Source organism: Trichoplax adhaerens, genomic scaffold, assembly GCF_000150275.1.
Source record: "Trichoplax adhaerens TRIADscaffold_6 genomic scaffold, whole genome shotgun sequence".
Classification (NCBI taxonomy): domain Eukaryota; kingdom Metazoa; phylum Placozoa; class Uniplacotomia; order Trichoplacea; family Trichoplacidae; genus Trichoplax; species Trichoplax adhaerens.
This window is the reverse complement of record NW_002060948.1, coordinates 951,740-974,752: the sequence shown is the minus strand read 5'-3', so window position 1 is coordinate 974,752 and position 23,013 is coordinate 951,740. Positions and strand designations below refer to the sequence as shown.

The following is a 23,013-nucleotide window of genomic DNA, read 5'->3' as shown; positions in this document are numbered from 1 at the left end:
AATAAGCATATATTAATTCTTAGAGGTATTTTTCTACTATTTGATAGACTTGCTTGGCATTCAGGAAATGTCGAATTTGTTGTTTAATTTTTCGAGAAATAAGTAAAAAATGACTCAATTAACATCTAGTAATCCATATGATAATAGCCATATACAGCATATCATTCGCAGGGTAATTTGCAATAGTACTGTATACTACATTTAAACGGCAGGTTTACTAGTAGATATTAATAATTTTAGTAATTCATTACGGTTCTTAAATTAGTAAATTGTTACGGATATTTGATGTAAAGATGAAGATTAGGGCAAAGATAATAACGATGGTAATAAATTCTTAAGATACGGGTCATTGATGTTAACATTTAAATATTGTCAATTTGGCTGCCAGTACTATAACATATCGATACAAAACTTTGTTGCCGTTGGTTCCCAATTATAATGAACAATTATTGTCATAATAACACTAGTTCATTACGGTACTCAAATTCTGTTAAAATTTAGTCGATTTTTATTACTAATGATATCTGAAAAAAGAGGTTATAATAGGGATAGTAGAATTTTTTATATAAGTACCCACTATTCATATTCTTTTCCTTAGTGCAAGTAATTTATACGAATAGATAGGTATATTAGCCCCCACTGGTCCACAATAGAGTAAATTTCAGTCGAACTCATTATAAGGTTTTAATGGCAAATAATGCTAGAATCCTATTAAATGATAAGTACATAATTTTAACTAAAAGGTAAGTGATTACTACAAAATAAGCTACAACATCGACTTCACTTTTACTTTCTAAAAGGAGTTACTGCACCTCTAACAATTAACCCACAATGGCTACTGTAAACCATATCATATCATAGTTATACCGCTACAATGAATTCGATATCAGCTCTGATAGCATTAGGCGGTCGGTATCATTATTGATCTAGTATTGTGCGTATAAAAAGGAGATGCTTATTAGATACGCGTATTTTCGGTAAGCAACCTATTTATTAACCTTATCAATTTCTGGAAGATATTCTACCAGTGTATTACTTATTTAACGTAGTAGTTATTCTCGCATTATTTCCTATTTATAATTGGTATCATTTATCAGCCTTATAATATTAATCTATGTGCGACTACAGCATTATTTGATTATTGTTAAATTATCGTAGTTGTTCACAGTTGAATTTCTAATAAAAATCTTGTGAGAAAAAATTTGATGGTATAATTTCATTTGTAAACTTTTAAATATGTTATTTACCTCTTTAAGTCAACATTGACTTGACTTAAGCTTAACATAGTGTAAAATCTTTCCAATTTTTACGTACTTTCACCTGATTTGGCTAATTTCCTATTTTCAACTATTCATAATAATACTCTGTGCCTTATATGCCTAAACTACCCTGAAAGTCTGTAACTGTCATGCTCGTATGTACCTGTTCAACGACAGCAACAAATTTATTTAATTAATTCGAATTAGGTAAACCCACACACAATGCTGTGAGAACAAGAGCCCTGATATAATATATTACAGCGAATTTTTTTATTGCTAATTCTCTTCAGCCCTGATTCTACAGTATAGCTGCCATATGAATAAATCTTCTTCTCTTTTATAGTATAATAAAGGATAATAAAGGGCGTTAGAAACGTCAGCTTTGTCGTTGTTACAACTTCCAAATTTTGTAACAAGTACTAGATCTGCACTCAGCAAGGAGACCCAGTAATTAAGTTGAAGAACTAACTTTATTGTTAAAATGAAGAGTTTATATACTTTCTTTATTGTGACCTTTGGTCTACTGACGTAGATCACAAGATCATCACTAACAGAAAGGTTTCCCTAGTTTAGTCATTACAAATAGACTATCATGCCAAGTATGGCAACATGAGAATACATATATAGATAACCTTAATATAGTACCATAACTACATCTATATACGCCTGACGTGATAACATCGTGATATTTAACCATATATAGAAAGAAGGTAACATACTAATTATGTAACTATTACAGAACGTGACAGTCGTACCATACCAACTTTCACAAATTTATCGTGAATGAGTGCTCTAGATTTCTATTCTTAAACGGTTGCTGTATTCACGGTTGTGGCTCATAACAATTAACGGTATATTAAATTGTAAATACATAACCAAGTCATTGCAATAATTTACAGCTTAAGTCGCCATACGGAAAGTTTTCTTGACTCTCTTATAGGTAATTACGATATTATTTACATGTTTGGCCAAGTGCCCCTTCACTTTTCTCTTTGAAAGTACTGTAAGTATTTTACTTTTCGGACCTTCTTAAGTAGAACTGTGTACGCGTATCAAGAAATAGTAATGACGATTATCAGTAATATTCAAAAGAAGTTACAAGATGGTTTTGAGAGTATATACGACAGGCAAAAGATTAAGATTTGGTGTTGACAATTGGTCATGCCGACATGGGTAAAAATCCTTTTCTCAATTACATGTTAGGCCATGAAATGCTAAAGAGCGATTTCGGGATTATAGATATTATGGGCCCTGCTACTATTCAGATCGGTCATGGAATAGAAACTTTATTTGCTAAACCGATTGTAAGTAAGTACTATCCTTGGGTTTTTGCAGATTTATCAAGTTTTCCAGTATACACATCATATGAGAATTCTGTTGTGGCTGCTATTAGCACTAAATTGGCGGTTCGAAATACCCGTCAGGTTAAGGGTATTGTAATTTTAATGGAAATCACTAGTTTATGCAGTGGGAAACTATACGAATTACATATAGTTCCATAGATCACCCAATAGATGCAAGGGAAAACCGTTTTTTTCCCCCGTTTAGGTCACTTAATTAGCGAAGTTAATCTGTTTACAATTGTTGCCGTAAACTAGTTAAAATGAGTAGATCTTGTGAGGTTGTATATACAGTACAGTACGAGTATACATTAGTTTCCTGCTGTTGTTAATTGTATATTTACATTCTATCTTGTTATTCGATATGACAAACACGGAAGTTTGCTGAGCCGCACTTAAGTTTCAGAAATTTACTTTCTATCGCTATTTCGAATTACAATTTTAATCTAATACTGTATCATGACGTAACATAGCTCACTATTTCATATGATAATACTAGGATCTCTAAAAGAGTTCTCACAGGAAATACAAACACCCTTTTTATTATAGAAATAGGGAACTTTATTACTCCAAAGCACTAATAGCTCCTGCTGTCTGTATAGTCACTATTCTTCGTAGCATTCGCCAACAATTTCTTTTGCAGTCTATTCATAATGCACCATAAGATAATATGCTACATATAAAACTGTATTATACAATACTATTAGTATAGACTTACTAAAAATACGTAACCTGTAGACCACGTTATGTTTCCACGTTTAGCTGTTAACGTTTGCACGAGGGACTTTGACACACTTCACCTAGTAGGCTTACTAGAAATCACTTTTTATTTAGGATTTACTGCGTTTAAATGGCATAGCTATAATACCGTCTTATGCCTTTATCTTAGTAATTCATTACCTTATCTTATCACGACACATTAGGTGCAGTACAACAGGTTACTGTATTCTTACTTACAGTACATAATAGACCACTGCAACGTGTAGCTTTTCTGAACAAGAGCAATGATTTAGGGATACTCACTCCCAATTTATCTAGAAATACACAAGTTCGGCACTTACTCTCATCCTTAAGATTATTTACTATTCAGAGAGTTTAGACACCAGTAGGAACAGAAGAAACCTCTGTAATATCAAGTTGGACAAAACTATCCTCCATAGAACTAATATCTTCTGTTGTTTCATCTGTTGTAAACCTTTTAAGGCGCTCAATGATTTTATCTAGCTGACGTTGCTTCGTAAAAAGTTCTTCTTCTCGCTCTTGAATAATTTTCGTTAACATTTCTATCTCTTCCTCTACGCTTTGTTTTAATCTGTTGAGTTCTTGTGGATCATTCGATGACATACTAAGCACTTGATCCACTTGAGAAATCTGTTCTTCCTCAGTGGATGTAGGCGAAGCTGATTCATTCAGTTGGGCCCAATCACCGTAAAGAATACGCTCTTTTTTACCAGTCGTTGGATGAGTAAACTCAAACACACTGCCTACGCTATTCATAGGAAATTGCTCCATTAATGAAGATAATTCAAATCCTGTTCCTGCCTTCGTTACCACCAGTGTCCTAATCCATTTACCAGTTATGGGATCTTTTTTGTTAATAGCACCATCGTCTAACTCATCTGCTGTATTATCCTGAGAAAGTTGACTCAAATCCGTTTCATTTAAGTCTAACTGAAAATATCTTCTAGTTGCATCAAAGTTCGCTTTAAAGGTTTTATAGCGCTTAATAAATTTGTATACCAAAGTGCTCGGAAACCGTAGCAACTCGTTGATACTTTGCACAATCTCAAATTTTTCAGGCATTTTCAAAGTATCAGAATCACCGTAAAAATTTTCCAGTAATTCTAAACCTTTTGCTTTACTCTTTTCCATACGTCTCCGATTTTCTGCCATCCGCGCAGACAATTGCTCGATATCTCCATCACACTGCCGTAGTTTATTTGTGCGATCTTTCTCTACTTCTTCCTGGACTACATTTTTCACGGATGTTATATTGGATGAAATGCGTTCCTTAGATTTCTTAAGCTCAAGCACGTTATCATTTAACTCGTCGAAAGACTCTTTGCATCGACTAATTTCTACTCGAAGATCTTTAATACGTCTACGATTACCTGTATCATGCTTAGAAGCAATATAAACCGTCATAGTAGCATCCCCACTTTTCCACCAGCCAGATTGATACCACGTTTTATATCGGCCTCTCCGCCTTTCATCTGTTGTACTGCACCAGCGACCACTACCTATTCGTTGATCGATATCAACAATTGGTGTCCGTTCATCTTCAGTATCAAAATCAAAAAGGACTTCATGATAGGTCCAATATTGCTCCTTTTTGATATACTTCTTTTCAGCAAATATCACGGGCTTATCAGTATTAATTTCATTCAATTCTTGTTTAAATTTTTTTAACTGGTCATTAACAGACTGCATCTTTCTTTTTTCAGACTGGATAGATTGTTCATTTTCTTCAAGCATTTCTGACCAAGTGTTTATTAATTTTGTTGGGACTTCAGAAGCAGAAACATAACTGTCCAACTCCGATCTCAATCTTTTCATCGACGTCATTCTCTTTTTGTTATCATTCCACAAATCAATCGCACGTTTAAGCTGATCTGTAACTCCTGTAATTGCACCGATTAGCTGATTACCTTCACCAGCCAAATCGTAAATTGCTTTATTAAAGCTTGTTCTATTGATATCATAATCTTCAAAATTGAAGTCTGCGATCGTAATTAGCGGTAACGGCAGTGCATCTTGTTGAGCATTACTAGTAGATGTTGATATTGGAGGTGGAGAAGTATCATGTGGTAACTGATCAGTTTGAGCTTCAGTTCTCGATCTAATGGCACAAATACGATCGGTTACGAGCTGTTTTGAATCACCATCATCAAGAATATCAATAAACATGATATCATCTTTACGACCAAGTACTGCACTAGTAAACTCTTCCATCACTTTATATTCACTGATAATCAAATCTGTTCCATCTCTTTCTCTCTTCTCTGTCTCAAGAGTTTTTATTCTTCTACGACATTCTTCTTTAATTTTATTCAAACCTTGTAACGTTATTTTCTTAGCCCTCGTTTTTCCTCCCTTTATTTGATCTAGTTTTGTCACACCAATTACAGAATACTTTAACATTTCAACTGGATCTCGAAATAATTTAATCAATATCTTCATCAACGGACCCAAAGCAGTCAATCTACTACTTAAAAACTCAGTCGCATCCATCAGTATAACAATCCCCTTGACTTGTTTTGCAATGCGAATAGTTAATTCCATGCTAATGGAAGTCACAATCGTATCATTGGTCATTCTATTATCCAGAAATCCCGGACAGTCGGTAAAAACCCAAGGATAATTTTTATCTGTAATCGGATGTGTATACAAAGTTTGTGAATGCATATTATGCCCAATATGTGCGGGACACTCTCTCTCTACCGTCTCCACCGTATCAGATTCTTCATTTTGGTACATTTTGTACCCTAGCATATAATTCAGAAAGGTGCTTTTACCCACACCGGTATTACCGATCACCAGTACTAAATCTTTACCCTTTGCATCTTTTATTAGTCCATAGCCTTCTATTAATTTAGCTTGAATTTCACTGATACTAATCTGGATCATTGCGATCTTTCCTTTCGTTTGGTGAAATATTCCTTTCACTAAGTCTCACCTAAGATTTTAAAAAAATAGCGATCGAACTATATGGAATAATGAACTATGTTACGTCATGATGCAGTATTAGATTAAAATTGTAATTCAAAATAGGGATGGAACTGTATGGAATAATAATATGTTATATCATGATGCAGTATTAGATTAAAATTGTAATTCAAAATAGCAATAGAAAGTAAATTTCTGAAACTTAGGTGCGGCTCAGCAAACTTCCGTGTTTGTCATATCGAATAACAATATAGAATGCAAATATACAATTAACAACAGCAGGAAACTAACCAATTGGATTGCACTTCTCATTTTTGTGTACGGTAGTTCCTGGTATGATTACAATTCGATCATGCCACGTTAGAATATAAACATAATGAATAAATCTTATTTAATTACGCGTGTTATTTATGACAACGTGTATATATACACGATGTATACTCGTACTGTATTGTATATGACAATATACAACCTCACAAGATCTACTCATTTTAACTAGTTTACGGCAACAATTGTAAACAGATTAACTTCGCTAATTAAGTAACCTAAACGGGGGAAAACGGTTTTCCCTTGCATCTATTGGGTGATCTATGGAACTATATGTAATTCGTATAGTTTCCCACTGCATAAACTAGTGATTTCCTTTAAAATTACAATACCCTTAACCTGACGGGTATTTCGAACCGCCAATTTAGTGCTAATAGCAGCCACAACAGAATTCTCATATGATGTGTATACTGGAAAACTTGATAAATCTGCAAAAACCCAAGGATAGTACTTACTTACAATCGGTTTAGCAAATAAAGTTTCTATTCCATGACCGATCTGAATAATAGCAGGGTCCATAATATCTATAATCCCGAAATCGCTCTTTAGCATTTCATGGCCTAATATGTAATTGAGAAAAGGATTTTTACCCATGTCGGCATGACCAATTGTCAACACCAAATCTCAATTTTTTGCCTGTCGTATATACTCTCAAAACCATCTTGTAACTTCTTTTGAATATTACTGATAATCGTCATTACTATTTCTTGATACGCGTACACAGTTCTACTTAAGAAGGTCCGAAAAGTAAAATACTTATAGTACTTTCAAAGAGAAAAGTGAAGGGGCACTTGGCCAAACATGTAAATAATATCGTAATTACCTATAAGAGAGTCAAGAAAACTTTCCGCATGGCGACTTAAGCTGTAAATTATTGCAATGACTTGGTTATGTATTTACAATTTAATATACCGTTAATTGTTATGAGCCACAACCGTGAATACAGCAACCGTTTAAGAATAGAAATCTAGAGCACTCATTCACGATAAATTTGTGAAAGTTGGTATGGTACGACAAAGCTTTCGTTTCTAACGCCCTTTATTATCCTTTATTATACTATAAAAGAGAAGAGGATTTATTCATATAGCAGCTACACTGTAGAATCAGAGCTAAAGAGAATTAGCAATAAAAAAATTCGCTGTAATATATTATATCAGGGCTCTTGTTCTCACAGCATTGTGTGTGGGTTTACCTAATTCGAATTAATTAAATAAATTTGTTGCTGTCGTTGAACAGGTACATACGAGTATGACAGTTACAGACTTTCAGGGTAGTTTTCGACGGATGGAATACACAGATTAACAGAGCAATTCTGTTAAATATTAAGTAATTATAAATTCAGCTTGTGTTTACCGACAATCTACAGGTTTACAGTGCATCTGTCCATAATCTGTACATAGCGATGCAAAGAAACGCGCGTTTTGAAAATATCAATGTTAAGGTCATAACGCTAAATAAAGATGAACGATGAGGGAAAAACATGGTACAGCCTTCACCTAAAATATTGCAAACTTAAAAATTATAATAATAGATACGTAATATAAAGTTTTCTTTACACTTGTTATATCCATTTCATAACATGTATATAAATTGCTATCTAATCATTATTTACCGTTAATCAATATCAACGAGTTCCATACTCTACCACTGTAGTCTTTCTTAATCCTCCTGTTATTGGCATATTATAAAAGTCGATACTGTTATGTTATCGCATTGTAGAATTAATATAGTTTAACGGGAGTTCAATTATTATTATTGAAGTATTTTTATATCGAAAGGCCAAGGAGTTAGATAATCCGTAATAGGCATACGGGATATCGCTTTAATTAGGTCGTTTATCGCACTGGATTATAAAAGGTAGGGCGTTTATTACAGTATAACAGTGTAACTGATAAGTATACTCTGTAATCTACTTATACGTGGAAATGTGTTGTGATTGCAACATAGTAAAAGACAATAGTAAATGATATTACAGTGAGAGCTTCGATTTATGTTCTAGTCTATATTATAACCATTGCAATTCTTAAAATATTGCTAATCATTTCTCTAAGGTTGTCTAATTTTTGTATTATCAGGCTATTACTAAAATTCAGGATTAATATTTATAAATCATTTATTAATTGATTTTAAATAAATAGTTTTACATGCTTACATTATGTGTCAGTACTACTACGTTGCAAAATAAATATACGCTATAATATCGATTACTAGACTAATTTCTGAAGCTGATATTCTAATCTTATGCTTTAAATTTACTGGTATATCGTAATTTAGATCAAGATTTCCAAAAATTACACTCTAGGATTAAATAAACTGGAAAATGTTTTGCCCGTTAAACTTCGGTTTTTGTTATTTGCGATCCGTTATCGTCTCCATCATCAAGACTGAAGCCCATGTTCACAAATTCCTGTGTGGAAGGTTCCTACGATATCAAAAATTTTAATTTGAGTCTTGCAAAGTCATTTTATGAAATATTTCGAAAAGGATAGTCGAAAAAGTGTAGAAATTTTATATGTACAGTATGTTATTTTAGAGGATGATAGTAGACAATTTTAAGTCTACGAGTTACTTATTTTATATTATCAAAAAAAGGTATATCTTTCAGGTAATAGTAAGTTAAAATTTGTTCATATATACTATAAGCACACTAGTTTATAAAGTTAGAAATATAGATAGCGATTATAGGCCATTGTAATATCACTTACTAATTCTAGAACTATGTATTATTATTAAACCAAAATAGATTTTTTGCCATTAACAAAATACCTATAACTACAGTAATATTATTATAAGTTACAATTACTAACGGGTATTAATAGCAGCTATATGTTATGCATATAGAGATTTTGCACAGATGCCAAAGTGATTCTAATTCTGAAATACCATCCAACAAATAATATATTATAAAATTTCAATTTCCTGTAGGCAGTATGTATAAAAGAGATACTAATATACAGAAGCAGTTGTATATTTTTTGTAAGAAACTTTAGATAAAGGTTAAATTAGTATTAAAGTTGCAGTTATATTAGATTTTATTGCTAAGAATTCGTATTTTAAAGGCTATCAGTAAAGTAAATAAAATTTACCGTTATTGTGAAAGTAAGAAGTATCTACTTCATTTTGTCGTAAACGTGAAATTGTTACTTACTGCGCCAAAAGCGGACGCATAAAGAGAATTATTAAGATGTTGTGTTTTATGATGACTGGAGGAGCTATAATATAATTCATAAAGATAGCCGAAGAGTCCTATTGCTAAAGTGACTATATTCATTATCCATGCCATCAGTAATAGATCTTTCCCAATGATTAGATTTAGATTTGATGTAAGCTTGAAATAGTCGAAAACGTTGGTGCAAATAGTGGCCACAGCCATAGCCAAAATGTACCTTAGCAGGTTTTTATTTTCTATTTCCTATAATTATCATTGAAATATTAACTTATTTACATAAGAAGTTGATCCTATTAGTAAATAATTTGTAAACAGATGAAAATGGGTAAGTTCTACTCATCATTTGACATTTAGATTTTATTTCTAAAAATAATTAAATCCAAAGTAAAAATAATGAATGAAAAGTGACCATCAAATGTCGTATGGCATTAAATCGTTAATATTTCATTTAATTCCGATCTAGCTGTATAGATTTAATATAGCACACTTATGAATGAAGATTACGAAAGCATAATCATTCTAAATGATTACTTACAGTTGGCATAGTCGTTCCTAGTCGATTCTCTAAGATGGAGGTGGCTCCTAATAAATACTGTAAGCAAGTAAATTATTATTAATGCAGTAGACATGCAGAAATGTGACAAAATTCAGCTATTCTTAATTTAGAAATGACAAAGGTATGTCATATATTTTATGTACAGAGATTGTACTAATTATATAATTATAAGTATTAACACCTAAGAAATAATACGAAACTTTTTACTTCGAAGAGAAAGAAAAACATGTATACTGCGTAGTGAGTTACTTAGATTACAAGAATCAACACTAACATTAAATAAGTATGGAACTACTTACTATGGTACCCATAATAAAACTGGACTGACTACAAAGATAACCAGATATTAATACCATCGATAGAATTGAATTTGTAATGCACAGTAGTCCGATTATATAGTAGATGCATATAAGGATATGCAACAATAAATCTTCATTCCATGTTTGACAGAAGTCTTTGAAAATGTGGATAGCCGATCGTAGTATGCGAAGTGGAATTGAAATTGTAATTGCAAGTGTTAACGCCATTACTGTCGTTAATATATATAAAATTAATATTGTAGTCCTTGGTTTTTCTCCTGTTGCTGCTATTGATTGCATAAAGTTGAAGGTGTTAATAATTATTGTATAGGCTGTTAGCAAAAGCGACCATCTATACATATAAATTGTCCAGATTTCCTATAAAAATCAACCATAGCAGAAATAAGTAACAAATAGATTTTTATCTATAAATATATTAGGAGATATAATACTGTACATTATATATACAAATTATTACTGTAGTGTTACTGCATGGTAGCTTTTAAAACTTAAATAGTTTAAAGGGAGATCACTTATCAATTATACAACTATCAAATGGTTTAATAGAAAGGTTTCATTTATTCTTCTCTTTTGAATATCTAGAACTGCCAGTAGGTAACAATTAAGGTTATACCTTCTAGCAAGAAGCAAATTTAAATTTATACATTTACCAAATTGATTGATTTCTTCCGATTAGCAATGAGATTAACAGTACAGGTTGCAATGCTCTAAAATAATCAGTACAATCTTGATTAAACAACAATCGATATATACCTTAATTATATTACTAAAATTATATTCTTGTAACTTTTATTGGAAATCTACATGACAGTACCGTTTTATTGAGCACAAAATGATCAAATAGATATTGGTTAAACTGATTGCAAAAAATTATGTAGTATATACTCGTGTAACTGTAATTCATGTCAAAAGTCACAGTATAATGCGTGACAGGTGAGAGCACATACCATAGCACCAGAAAATATGGTTGATCTGGATAGCTCCATTGTATTAATAAAGAGGCATAAAACTCCAATTCCAAAGATAGATAATGATATAATAAAATTAATCTTTATCCATTTACTATTGATTTTAGTCCTATGTATGTCATATTTCCAGTTGTTGTCATCATAAGCTGTGGGAGAATTGGTGTAAGTTGTATTAGCGATTTCATGATATAAGAGATCGATCATCCAACCTTCACAATACATCGTAATAGCTGAGAGCAGAACGAAGAATGCATAAGTTATTAATCCTGCAGAACCAAACTGGCCTTGAATAATCAGCATGTATGGGGTACTTTTAGCGAGATTGACAATGGCCAGGAAGATCGATATGATAGACATGACTATAATTGCTGCAATCTACGTAATATATAAAAATTCAAATTATTTTTATTTCTAGCAACAAATTTTTTATAACCTAGAATAATGTTATAATCATGATAATGATTCTTCATGTACTTCTACCTTGATTCGATCTGAGACTACTGTACACTTTTTTCGAACTAACCTGACCGGAAGAGTTTTGGTGATCTCCTTGCCAAAGTCCTGTCATTGCTAATGCTCCCAACTTATCGTGTATGGGAAAAAATCAAAATCAATTTCTTATTATACTGTTTCCTTCTAGCTGTAATATTTGTAATTGATTATAATAACTATTAATTAATTATTGGTAGGTGATAAAATTTATTTCCGTTATTGACAAAATTTTCAGTTAAGGCTGAAAGCGCTCCTAGGAATGGCCTTAGTATATACCGTATATGCGTAAATATATATTTAGTGTATGGTATTTAGAGATAATACGATATCTTTTGAATGCTATTGCATTATTATTTTGTTCTACTATGCAATAACTGCTATTACTGAATTTTCATATGCATATTGTCTTTTTTTGTCGCTGATTAGTCATTTGTTTTAAGTTTAGTACTCATGGCTATTAAAATTGCCTGCTTTCAAAATTTTAACAGGGCTAATATTTATCTTATTTATTCTGATGGTAATTGTAATTAATAAGTAGAATCTACCTTCAATTCTATTATATGTACGAGTATATTATTATTGATACGCATATTTCAGTTTTTGTGGTCGGTAGTATGAGCGTAGTGATTAGGAATGACACGTTTTGAAAGCTCTAGCATTATGATAATCAATTACTCTACTATAAGGTTACGATTTTTTTCATGTTGTTATTCCTGTATTAAATCAGTCATTAACTGATATTTAATCGGTTAGACGCGAATGCAGGACTTCAATTAGAAGAGATAATCAACTTGTTGATTCGAAACGTTTCTAAACTTGAACAAGTATGGTCTGCCGCCAACTTTACATGTTTCTATGCTGGTGACTGATGCAATATGCAGCATGTTTAGAGTTCATACAGAATATTTCAAGCACTGTGGTATTATCATTATTCTTTTCCTATTTTAATTTTAATGATGTTTTTCATTTGTATCGTCCCTAATTTGACAGTCCACAGTCCTTGATCACAATTATTAGTACTCGGTGATCATGGTTATTAAGCGACTATTTTATAGATTTTCAATCGAGCTTGATTATCCTATCGGCTGTAAAGAATATTATCTAATTCACGATGATTATTCTAATTGTAGTAATGATCGAGGATTACTGTTTAAAATAATCACTTATTTGGATAGTAGAGATTTACAAAGGTTCAAATTTAGAATTTTGACTTATTTTTATATATGATTATGATATTATGCGATGATCGTATAACATGACCTAGAGTCTTACCGTTGCTATTAAGATGGCAATTTCAGCAAGTGGTTCCGCTGATTGAGAAGAAGGATTTATCGGATATAATAATTGGCCCCATGCTATTGCTATGACGACGTAGGCTATCGCTAATATCAAATTTACTGCAGCAACGACACGAGTTATCTTAGCCATCATGCATTACCATCAGAAGGACAATAACTATTTTAGGGAGGGGTGGCGATCAATGGATGTTATTATTTGCTATGCAGTAGCTAAAATAACATGAATTGTAATCTAATAGGCATGTACAACGTATAAATGCATAGAAGGTTAAATTCAATTGAATTGCACTTTTATCGTAAGGATACTACGTATGTAGGCAAGAGGTAATATACAGCAATTGAAGGCAAGCAAGTAAAAATACGGCCGATAAATATTGAATGTGAGGTATATTATTGAATTCATGATAGCGTTGGGCTGAAATAGTCTAATTTAAATAAATTGATTATTTTTTACTCTCCAGCGCAAATCACTAGCCCTTCAATTGATAGTAACTAAAAGTTATGTTTGCGACACAGAATAAAGAAAGAATGAATGCCAAGGTTAATAGGTCACTGGTGATTGGGTTGCAAAGCTGTAAGAAGAATAATTGATCGGGGGTCTGCATAGAGTAACTAAAAAAAAAAAAAATGAATTTGCCAAGGTACTCATATTTCTTTAAAGAAAACGTAAGGGATTGGCTGTAGACACTCCCGACTGGATTAACAAGCTCTGAATGGATTCAGCGATTATTTTCTTGTAACTGTTGTTCTTAATGACCCTGAGAATAACAAGGTTTGATCGTATCATGCAATCGAGGCAGTGTATTGTACAATATGATAATATAAGCTATATAATTGATTATCAGCAGATGAACTACTCGATTTACTTTAGGACTTGTAGTTAGGATCTCGATATACGAGTATTTAAAGTCTGTGTATGACGTTGTAGACTCTTGAATTTATGTATTTATGAAGTAAAAACCCAATTGTAGCAGTATGCTACTTGATACACAAATGACTCTGCTTATATACGTATATCATATGACAATATCAATCTATGCGCAGATATGTTGATTGCCCTATTCAGTCCATGGTCAATGCTGAAAGGTGATTAATCAGATCACTTTATTCAAAGAGGTGGAATTTCATAGTCAGCAGGTGTCCACCAAAGCTGTAAATTTTTATACAGTTTATTCTACGTAGTCGTAAGTACCATTTAATTATACGAAAACTAGAGAAAGTATGCCAGTAAAGCGACATGTTATCGCAATTCTGGTCAGCCTGGTCTGGTTACCACCGGCCTAGACATTTTTTTACGCGGTGCGATGAGCTCACAAGTCCTTGGATGAGCCTTCCGTCCAGTGTCCGGGACTACTCCATCCAAATTGTACCCCATTGCATAAAAGTTATCACCTCTTCCCTCGTAAGAGAATGAAAAGATGTGTTGTCGTTCTAGGGAAGGGGTGACAATTTTTATGCACGGAGTGAATTCAGATGGTGTAGTCCCTGCTAGTGTTACCTCTCTTTTCTTCTCAGTGTTACTGTACACTAGGGTCAGTAGGGTGCACCAACACTGTGGTCACCGGTTAGGTGGTGACAGGTGGGCAGTGGGCACAGTCATAGACTTCGAGGTATCTACGGTACACTATAGTACAGTACTGTAGAAGTCCCATGGTGCAGTCAAAGTCAACAAATCACGACATTGCCACAGTATCGTGTACTGTAACATACAGTACTATACACTGTAATCGACACTGGACGGCATATTTGACAGCTAGCAAGCTCCGTTTGTACTGTTACTGTCAAGTAAAGCTCTCAATGGCGCATCAAAACGATCATGATGGAGTAGCCAGGATACCAGTTGACGAAGAAACTTTGAATACCAATGATCATCAGTTCGGCCATTCTACCGAGCCATCCAATTATGGATTTGTTTCAACTTCAGCTGTCGATCCTGACTCGGTTTCTGGCGATATGTACAGCCAAACAGCCGGCAATTTCTCCCGCAATGGATTTGATTCGTCGATGGGACCTACTTCCAAAGCTTCAGGCCATGTTGCTGATTTTTTAAATAAGAGAGGATTTGGATGGCTTATGGAAGTTCAAGAAACATCGGATGAGGAATATCAAAAACCTCTTTTGTAAGTGAGATAGTAACACGATGAAATTTTACATTAGGAGGATTTTAGCTTGTCTTTGACTTTGAATTTACTTATTCCAATTATGAAGCGAGCGATGTTGAGGTCAATTGTATTATATAAATGACCCTCATTTTCGTCTTCATGTATCGCTCCATTGCAAGCAGGAAAATGTTTGATGATCAATATTATACTTGATATTCAGTTAAAAGTAATTCTACCAGTCTAGTCATGCATTTGAAAATGGATATCATCACTATATATGTTCGTATATATGTCATAGACTTGTTGAATAAGGATAATGACTATAACACAATTATCCTTACATCCACTGCTTCTGCTTTGGACTCATATATTGCAATTTCCTCTTCAATCGGGTTGCTAAATATGGTTTAAATGCGGTATTAAAATGTTAGTGTCATACATTCGGTCATGTTTTGTTTCAATGCTGTGTTTTAAAGTTTCATGATTTAAAATATTTCGAAATTGATAAGATGAATCGTATTGACTACAATACGATCTATTTTATTTTGTAGTTGTATTTCTTTCGACTTTCTTGTATTTACATCAACCATCTGTTTTCTCTTGTGTGTATCGATTGTTATAGAGAAGAATTGGATGTTGATTTGACCGATATCTACTACAAGATTCGTTGTGTACTATTTCCCTTTCCTTTCCTTGGCTTCAAAAAGAAAATCATTCGCGATAATCCTGATTTTTGGGGACCCCTTCTGGTGGTACTAATATTTAGCGCTTTTTCTCTTTATGGGCAGCTTCAAGTATGTACTATATTGTATTATATAAATTTATTATGATACTTCTATTTAATTTTCTCAGTTTGTACTGGTTTACAATATACGGCATGAATTCTTAAGGTAGTAAAATAATATCGATACTAGCGCTATCTTTTACTATCAATATTCTAGTTATGCGTATACTCTACCAGTACTGTTCGAGTACTGTATGGTGATTGTGTACTAATCATACTCCTTGCAATGACATCTTTAAAATGGTGTTATTGATTTAACGTTTATTTAAACAGTGCTACTAAATGATGTTTATAAAATTCTTGCCATTCGCACAGTAGTAAAACAGTGTACAAGTGCAACATGTTCAAGTATACAGTAGCAATGCTGTAAAATAAGAAATGCAATATTTTATTAATAACAATGTTATACGTGTAGTATTTACATTGAGATTTTGTAGTCTATTTCAACATTGTTTTGACCTTTTTGTAAGGAGGTAGATAGTTAAGATTCTTTACCTTGAGAATAACGTAGCACTAAGTCTTAAGATAGAATGAATACGACTAGCTTTATGTAACGTTGGATTGGACGAGCAATTAAATTTCAGAATGACTTAGGTATATTTCTGTACGATGACTTAAAAGTTATAATCTTAGATTTTCGATAGTAAATCATTACATACCAAGTTATACACTTCAATAATGTACATTAATTACGTGTAGTTGCTGCACTCATTGATCACAAGTGATGGCTATCAGTTGTAATGTGGTATTTAGTGCACTATACACATGAATAGTACACTTATTGTGGCACTTGCACTTTCAAATATCGCTATTTTCTCAGTTTTTACTTTTACATAATTAATATGTCTAAATTCACGCAATGTAAAATGTAAAAACTTGATTTACAAGCTAAATTGATTAGATAGGGCAGTCTAACTTTATGCCTTGCCTCCTATTTTTGCTTGCCAGTGCCTGATTTTGCAATGAATTGTAATTTATGTCTTTGTAGGTTATTTCTTGGATTATCACAGTATGGATAATTGGTTCTCTGGTAATATTCTTATTAGCAAGAGTTTTAGGAGGAGAGGTAACGATAATGAAGAAATATGTCAAACAACAAAAATTTGTCTGTTGCAAGTTTAGGCTGAGTTAAAGTTATTAATGAACTCCTAAAATTGCCTTTGTAGGTCAACTATTCGACTTGTTTAGGTATTATCGGATACTCTTTATTGCCACTGGCAGTTACTGCGACTGTTATTCCTGTTGTACGATTTAGTAGATATCTAACTTTAGCCGTGGAGGTATGGGATTAGAGCTTTAACCTTAAAAGTTGTATTGTTCAGCGTGAACGTATTATCTTTTATGCCATTCGGTAATATACATATATACTCGTATTCATATGTTACAGGTTTTAGGTGTTATATGGGCATCTTACAGTGCTGGATCATTATTAGTGGATGAAGACTTGAGCAAAAAGCGACTACTGTTATTTTACCCTACCTTTCTCCTATACATTTATTTCTTGTCATTATATACTGGTGCATAGTTAGCTATATCAATTTATGTTATAGATTTACTGTGAGAATGATTTATCTATAGTATGAGTATTTAATTTTATAACTAATGGACGGATGTGTCGCATTATGCCTAATATAAAATTTTCGACCAATATTTCATCGCAATCTAACAATATATTCGTATTATGTAGTAGTATTTTGTCATAATGTATATATACATATATATATATATATAGATATAAACGTAACGATATATGTATGTCTGACAATTTTACACGAGAATAAGTTTTGTCATTGATGTTACGAAAACTGGAATGGAAGAGATATTTCAATGTGTCTTACATGTTGTAATAATTTTGTAATAATAAAATACTTACATATGTTAATAGGGGTATTGCTTACGGCCTGATACTAATTGTAATGTAACTGTACTGTAAAAGTACGATGAGTACATTGTAGGCATACTTTGTTAATTTAGCACCGACCTTCTCGTAAACCCTAACGACTAAATGTCGTTGTCCGCAAGTTTTTGGTAATGATTATTTCGTAAATAATTTTGATTGATCAGGGGAGTCCACAATTAATTGCAAAAATACCATTGGGCAGTATATATCATTTAATAAAATATATAACACAATGGATATACATTATTCAAGATGCGGTAAGTAACTAGTAATTACTAGGAAGGTAGACAGTTTACGATTATTAAAAATTATTATGAATCGAAATTTCTATTCAACATGGTTGAATGACCGTTCCAAACTTTAATTATAAACACTCTATCTTGCGGATAAATTATTATATGGTATAATCCTATGAACAATTTATAAACTATAGTATTCTGCCTCATTGTTGTTACTATGTATAAATTACTTTGGACAGAGTTAGAATGCTATATCGGTTGTAGCAATAGTTTTAAATTTGCATTCGATCTAGTACAAGTATGTGTACCGTCGAAGGAAATCAATAAACGGCGAATTACTGTATTACTACAAAAGTTTTTAATGTTTTTACATTACTATATAGTAAGCCAAGATACGTATAATCACTTAAGTAATCGATTGGCGAAATTTGCAATAAATTTACAGTTTCCTCTTTTTGTTAGGTATCATTTGTGCATCGATGTTTTCGGTTAATTCATTGCCAGTATTGAAGTTATCACGTAAATGTTTTTGCCCATTCTCCAAAAGATCATTTCTGCCTTGGTTTTTGACGTTTTGGTTGTCAGCCTGAGTGACACCATCAGGATTATCTACACCTTGATAGTCATAGCGATAAGAGGAAGGAAATTTCATAGATAGGGTTAGTGTTAAATAGATAAATTGCTCTTCCCATGGTGTTATAATTAACAATTTACATCCGCATGCACTATTATTAATCGCCTTACCATTGGATTGCTGACTTCCCCAAAAAGAAGGCTAAAATATAAATGTATATAATATATTTAGGTTATTTAATGGATATAATTTCGATGATATGAAATTGAGATATTGACAAGTTTGCAACCTTGATGTGTTTTGGGGGGAATTTTTTTGAAAAGTCTGTCAATACTGCATCGACTTTTTTCCTCTGAAACAAGGTACTGGAAAGTTCATGACGGTTTGAAGAAGCTGCTTTCGATTTTGCTACATTATTGAAGGAGATACCTCAACATGAGTAATATTACAGATACATATTAAAGATAGGTATTTTAAAGACATGGTCTTCTAGGAGACGTTATACCTTTCTTTTCAAATTCCCAGTAATAATCTTTACCAGCTTCAAAACGTGAATAGGACATTGCTATAATTATATATATTTTAAAGTATATTATATCAGAATATAGGATATAATAGGATTATCAGGCGGTGTAGCAATTAGCAGGGTTGTTATCTTGCAATTAAACTTTGCCAGCTGATTACATTGAGACAGTATGTAAAATTTAGAATAGCACGACTAATAAAAGTATCAAGAGTCCAATTACATATTTGAATGGCAATTTTAATTATAGTAGGCTTATCCAGATGCTGATATTAGGGTATGTATAATTGAATATGCAAGTGAAAGAGCATTACAACGCTCTTCTTAAAATGCAGGGATGGCGTAATACCATTATATTAAACTCTGTTTAAAAGTTATAAGACAATAATAATTTTTTTACAAAGATTTTTCATTTATGTAATAAAATACCTTCATTATAGGCCGATTGAATATGGTATAACGCCGATAGCTATAAGATTGACAAAGAATTGAATCTTTAATATGATTACATTATAAACATACTGTCCTTCAGAGTATGCAATGTGACGTATCATTTGTTACTAAATCCACTGCAATACGTTAACTTACCAATCTGGAATTTAATACAGAGGCAAGGTCAGGAGCTTGGTAAACCACACCAGCTAAAACATAATATTCAGCCAGTGGAGTAACTGTAAAAAATTTATAAATATGGCCACTGTAGTCATTGCAGATTTATTTTTAGCTAGGATACTAGTATCAATATTTTGTAATTACCACATTTTAGTGTAGTTATATATACATTTTACTGTAGTTCAAGCGAAAAGTATTTTGAACGTCATATGGCAACGCTATAAGCTAATCTGTTGATCCGTAACAATATAAGCAAAACTCTATAATACATCATTTCATTTACGAGTTTACTTAGTTTTGAATTTAAATGGTATAAAATAAACATAGGTATTAGGTTCTGATTGCGCAAAAGTACTGTACATAGAATACAGTAGAAGGATATTGCTATAACATTGCCATACTACGTATGACAATTGCAACAAAGTTATTATGGTTTAATGCAATTACTGCAGTGTTTCAACTTTAAGTCTTTAAAAGATCAAACTATTCTGTTATGTAGGTTAAAATATGCATTCTTACCTTCTGTTGGTGAATGTCTATGCTGCTTACGTATAATGTATAAGATTGGATCTTGTACGTGGATTAGATCGTATTCAATACCAGTTAAAGATCTAGGCCATTGCAATATTTGAATGAATAACAAAAGTAGAAGTGAGTTCCTCTCTTAGATGTACAGTAGTATTATTGCATAGAGGAATAATGTGGCTTGGATATGGCATAAAAACATTTGTGATCATTGTTCACAATGAAAACGTGATTGGATCAAGGACTATTAAAGAGAAGAGTCTCTTTAGTAGCCTACATTCGATGCTGCGACAGTAGAAGTTTTTGTCCGAGATTCGAACCTAACCATTTTTGTAGTTTATGATGTATTCATAATAAGCCGAGAAAATAATGTATACAGTACAGTATTTCGTGCAAGAGTAAACCTGATATGAGCCTATTTGTTTATATTGGCTTAACAACTCGTTACACCAATTGGAGCATGTAACTATTTTAATCCACATGTAGACAGATGCAATTTATTCAACTGGATAACTTATACTGTACTAGACCAGTCCATCGATAATACTAAGGCATAGCGCAATAGGTAGAAAAACTGCTGGGTACTTGTCGATGTCGAAAATGTAAGCCGAATAGTATTCTACTTCCATCATCATAGTAAAGTACAAGGTTCATTTTACAACAGTCCAGTATTTTTCATGACGTTTTGATTGATTTCGACGCGTCGAAAAGAAAGCGTCGTAGAATCTGCTATAGAGAATGAAAGTGTAGCAGTGTTTCAATTCATTGGCTGTGCTTACTTTAACCGTGATGCTTCTAATCTCTGCATCTTGATCACTTCATTATTACATGTTCGATCATAGAATGGGTTACTACGCTGTGAGAAATAGTCTAATACATTATCAGGAGTAAGATTGGGGATCCAATTGCTGTCTTGCCAAGAGATTTGCAGCGGCGATGGTTCCGCCATGATTTCCAAGATTGTCTGTCTACAAGGATCTCTCGATGGTTGAGTGTCTCACGCAAGTTACAGTACTTTCGTTCTTCAGTACAGTACTATGCAGTAGGACGCTGCACTGTACACTGTAGTATTTTACTGAACATGCGTGAAGACAAAAACACCTCCAGTACAGTACTGTACAGTGTACACCGGAATTGCTATCCCATACTATACTGTACAGTACAGTACAAAGATGGCAAAGAGAGCTTCGAACTCTACCACTGTAATAAGCGGCAAAGAAGAGGCCACTAGCTGGTCAGAAGGAGGCATTCTAATTCTCCTCCTAGCAGACGTAGAAAAGCAGTAAAGTACTTGAAATAAAATAATGCGCCGGCCCTATTTTATTCTTCTACAGCGAAGTAGTACAGTGAAATATTGGATGACATATGTAAGTAAAATAGATGTCGTAAATGACAATGGTATTTACAGTATAAAACAAGGACTTAATATGACATTTGTTTCACACATGTTGGTCTACTCTACTGCACAGTGTACAGTACAGTAACTGTGGTATACTGTCCATAGTTGTCCCTATAGTTAGCCTCAAAGACGGACTATGTATGAATCCGACTGTGTTTTGGACACAGTGAGTCATACAGTAGGGAACATACAGACATCTCTGTCTGCACGTCTGTATCCACGGCGGGAAAACTTGAAATCTCACCAAGTATTTCAACACTGGGATTGCCAGCACTGACAAACACTTTTGACTTTATGGTGTGCAACCTTGGATCAAAAAGTAGAAATGGCAGGTAATTAAACAGTTATCCATGATTAGACCACAGTTAGTCTATTAAATTTCCCTTAGGATTGATTGAATAATGTTAAATGATAAGTTATTGACTGTGTAATCGTAGTTCAAAGTAGAGAGAAAGTCTATAATTCAGTCTGTCATGAGCGATGCATGATCATATCGGATAGGTAGCGCCATTGATAGGTGTAAATGCTTTTTCCAAGACATACAACAGTCGTAGGCTATCCTCAAGTTGCTAGCAAGCAGTCAATAACGTGTAGAATTGTGATATGTTGTATAGAGTAATGTCATTATTTGATGAATACTATCCATAAAGATAGAAAATTTAGCGACACCATGCCATGATACAGTAGGAGCTGACTGATGATGATCCATTTCTGTCGACATACTTGGCTAGCAGTTCAATAATTTCCAACCACGTAAAATGATCAACAAATCCTTGATTCTCTTTACAGATGAGCATTAAAATCTGCATTATTTCAACATTGATTGGAAGAAACAGTGTCATTTAATTTTTTCAATCATGTACAGTACAATGAATCAGTTTAAAAATAAACTCATACGGTCCATTTCTTTGGAAATCGAGGATCTTACTCTTCATTCTTTCATGTCATAGCCATATGAAT

The 23,013-nt window shown here is 33.0% G+C and overlaps 5 protein-coding genes across 5 annotated transcripts in view; 2 read left to right on the top strand and 3 right to left on the bottom strand.

The window, feature by feature from the left end:
- The window catches only part of TRIADDRAFT_57164 (uncharacterized protein), a gene marked incomplete at both ends in the record, with an annotated part of 2,442 nt that extends 2,329 nt beyond the window's left edge, over window positions 1–113 (top strand). Inside the window, one exon of the mRNA XM_002113553.1 lies at window positions 48–113. Within this exon, the coding sequence (XP_002113589.1) occupies window positions 48–113 (66 nt within the window). The remainder of the gene's footprint in view (window positions 1–47) is intronic.
- Window positions 114–3,694: 3,581 nt separating this feature from the next.
- On the bottom strand, window positions 3,695–6,076 carry TRIADDRAFT_57163 (uncharacterized protein; the record flags this gene model as incomplete). The annotated part of the gene is made up of 1 exon (XM_002113190.1): window positions 3,695–6,076. The coding sequence occupies one exon, from the start codon at window positions 6,074–6,076 to the stop codon at window positions 3,695–3,697; it is 2,382 nt and encodes a 793-aa protein (XP_002113226.1).
- A 5,466-nt stretch (window positions 6,077–11,542) lies between these two features.
- On the bottom strand, window positions 11,543–13,525 carry TRIADDRAFT_57162 (uncharacterized protein; the record flags this gene model as incomplete). The annotated part of the gene is made up of 3 exons (XM_002113189.1): window positions 11,543–11,980; window positions 12,129–12,188; window positions 13,370–13,525. The coding sequence occupies 3 exons, from the start codon at window positions 13,523–13,525 to the stop codon at window positions 11,543–11,545; spliced, it is 654 nt and encodes a 217-aa protein (XP_002113225.1).
- Window positions 13,526–15,399: 1,874 nt separating this feature from the next.
- TRIADDRAFT_26225 (uncharacterized protein) lies at window positions 15,400–17,806 on the top strand (the record flags this gene model as incomplete). Its single annotated transcript, XM_002113552.1, has 5 exons — window positions 15,400–15,515; window positions 16,120–16,291; window positions 17,270–17,347; window positions 17,448–17,561; window positions 17,669–17,806. 5 exons carry the CDS (start codon window positions 15,400–15,402, stop codon window positions 17,804–17,806), a joined length of 618 nt encoding a protein of 205 aa, XP_002113588.1.
- Window positions 17,807–19,283: 1,477 nt separating this feature from the next.
- Window positions 19,284–21,585, bottom strand: TRIADDRAFT_16220 (uncharacterized protein; the record flags this gene model as incomplete). Its single annotated transcript, XM_002113188.1, has 6 exons — window positions 19,284–19,387; window positions 19,476–19,559; window positions 19,947–19,986; window positions 20,106–20,188; window positions 20,649–20,740; window positions 21,434–21,585. Coding segments are annotated over 6 exons (555 nt in total), but the record flags the coding sequence as incomplete, so codon positions are not given.
- Window positions 21,586–23,013: the final 1,428 nt, after the last annotated feature.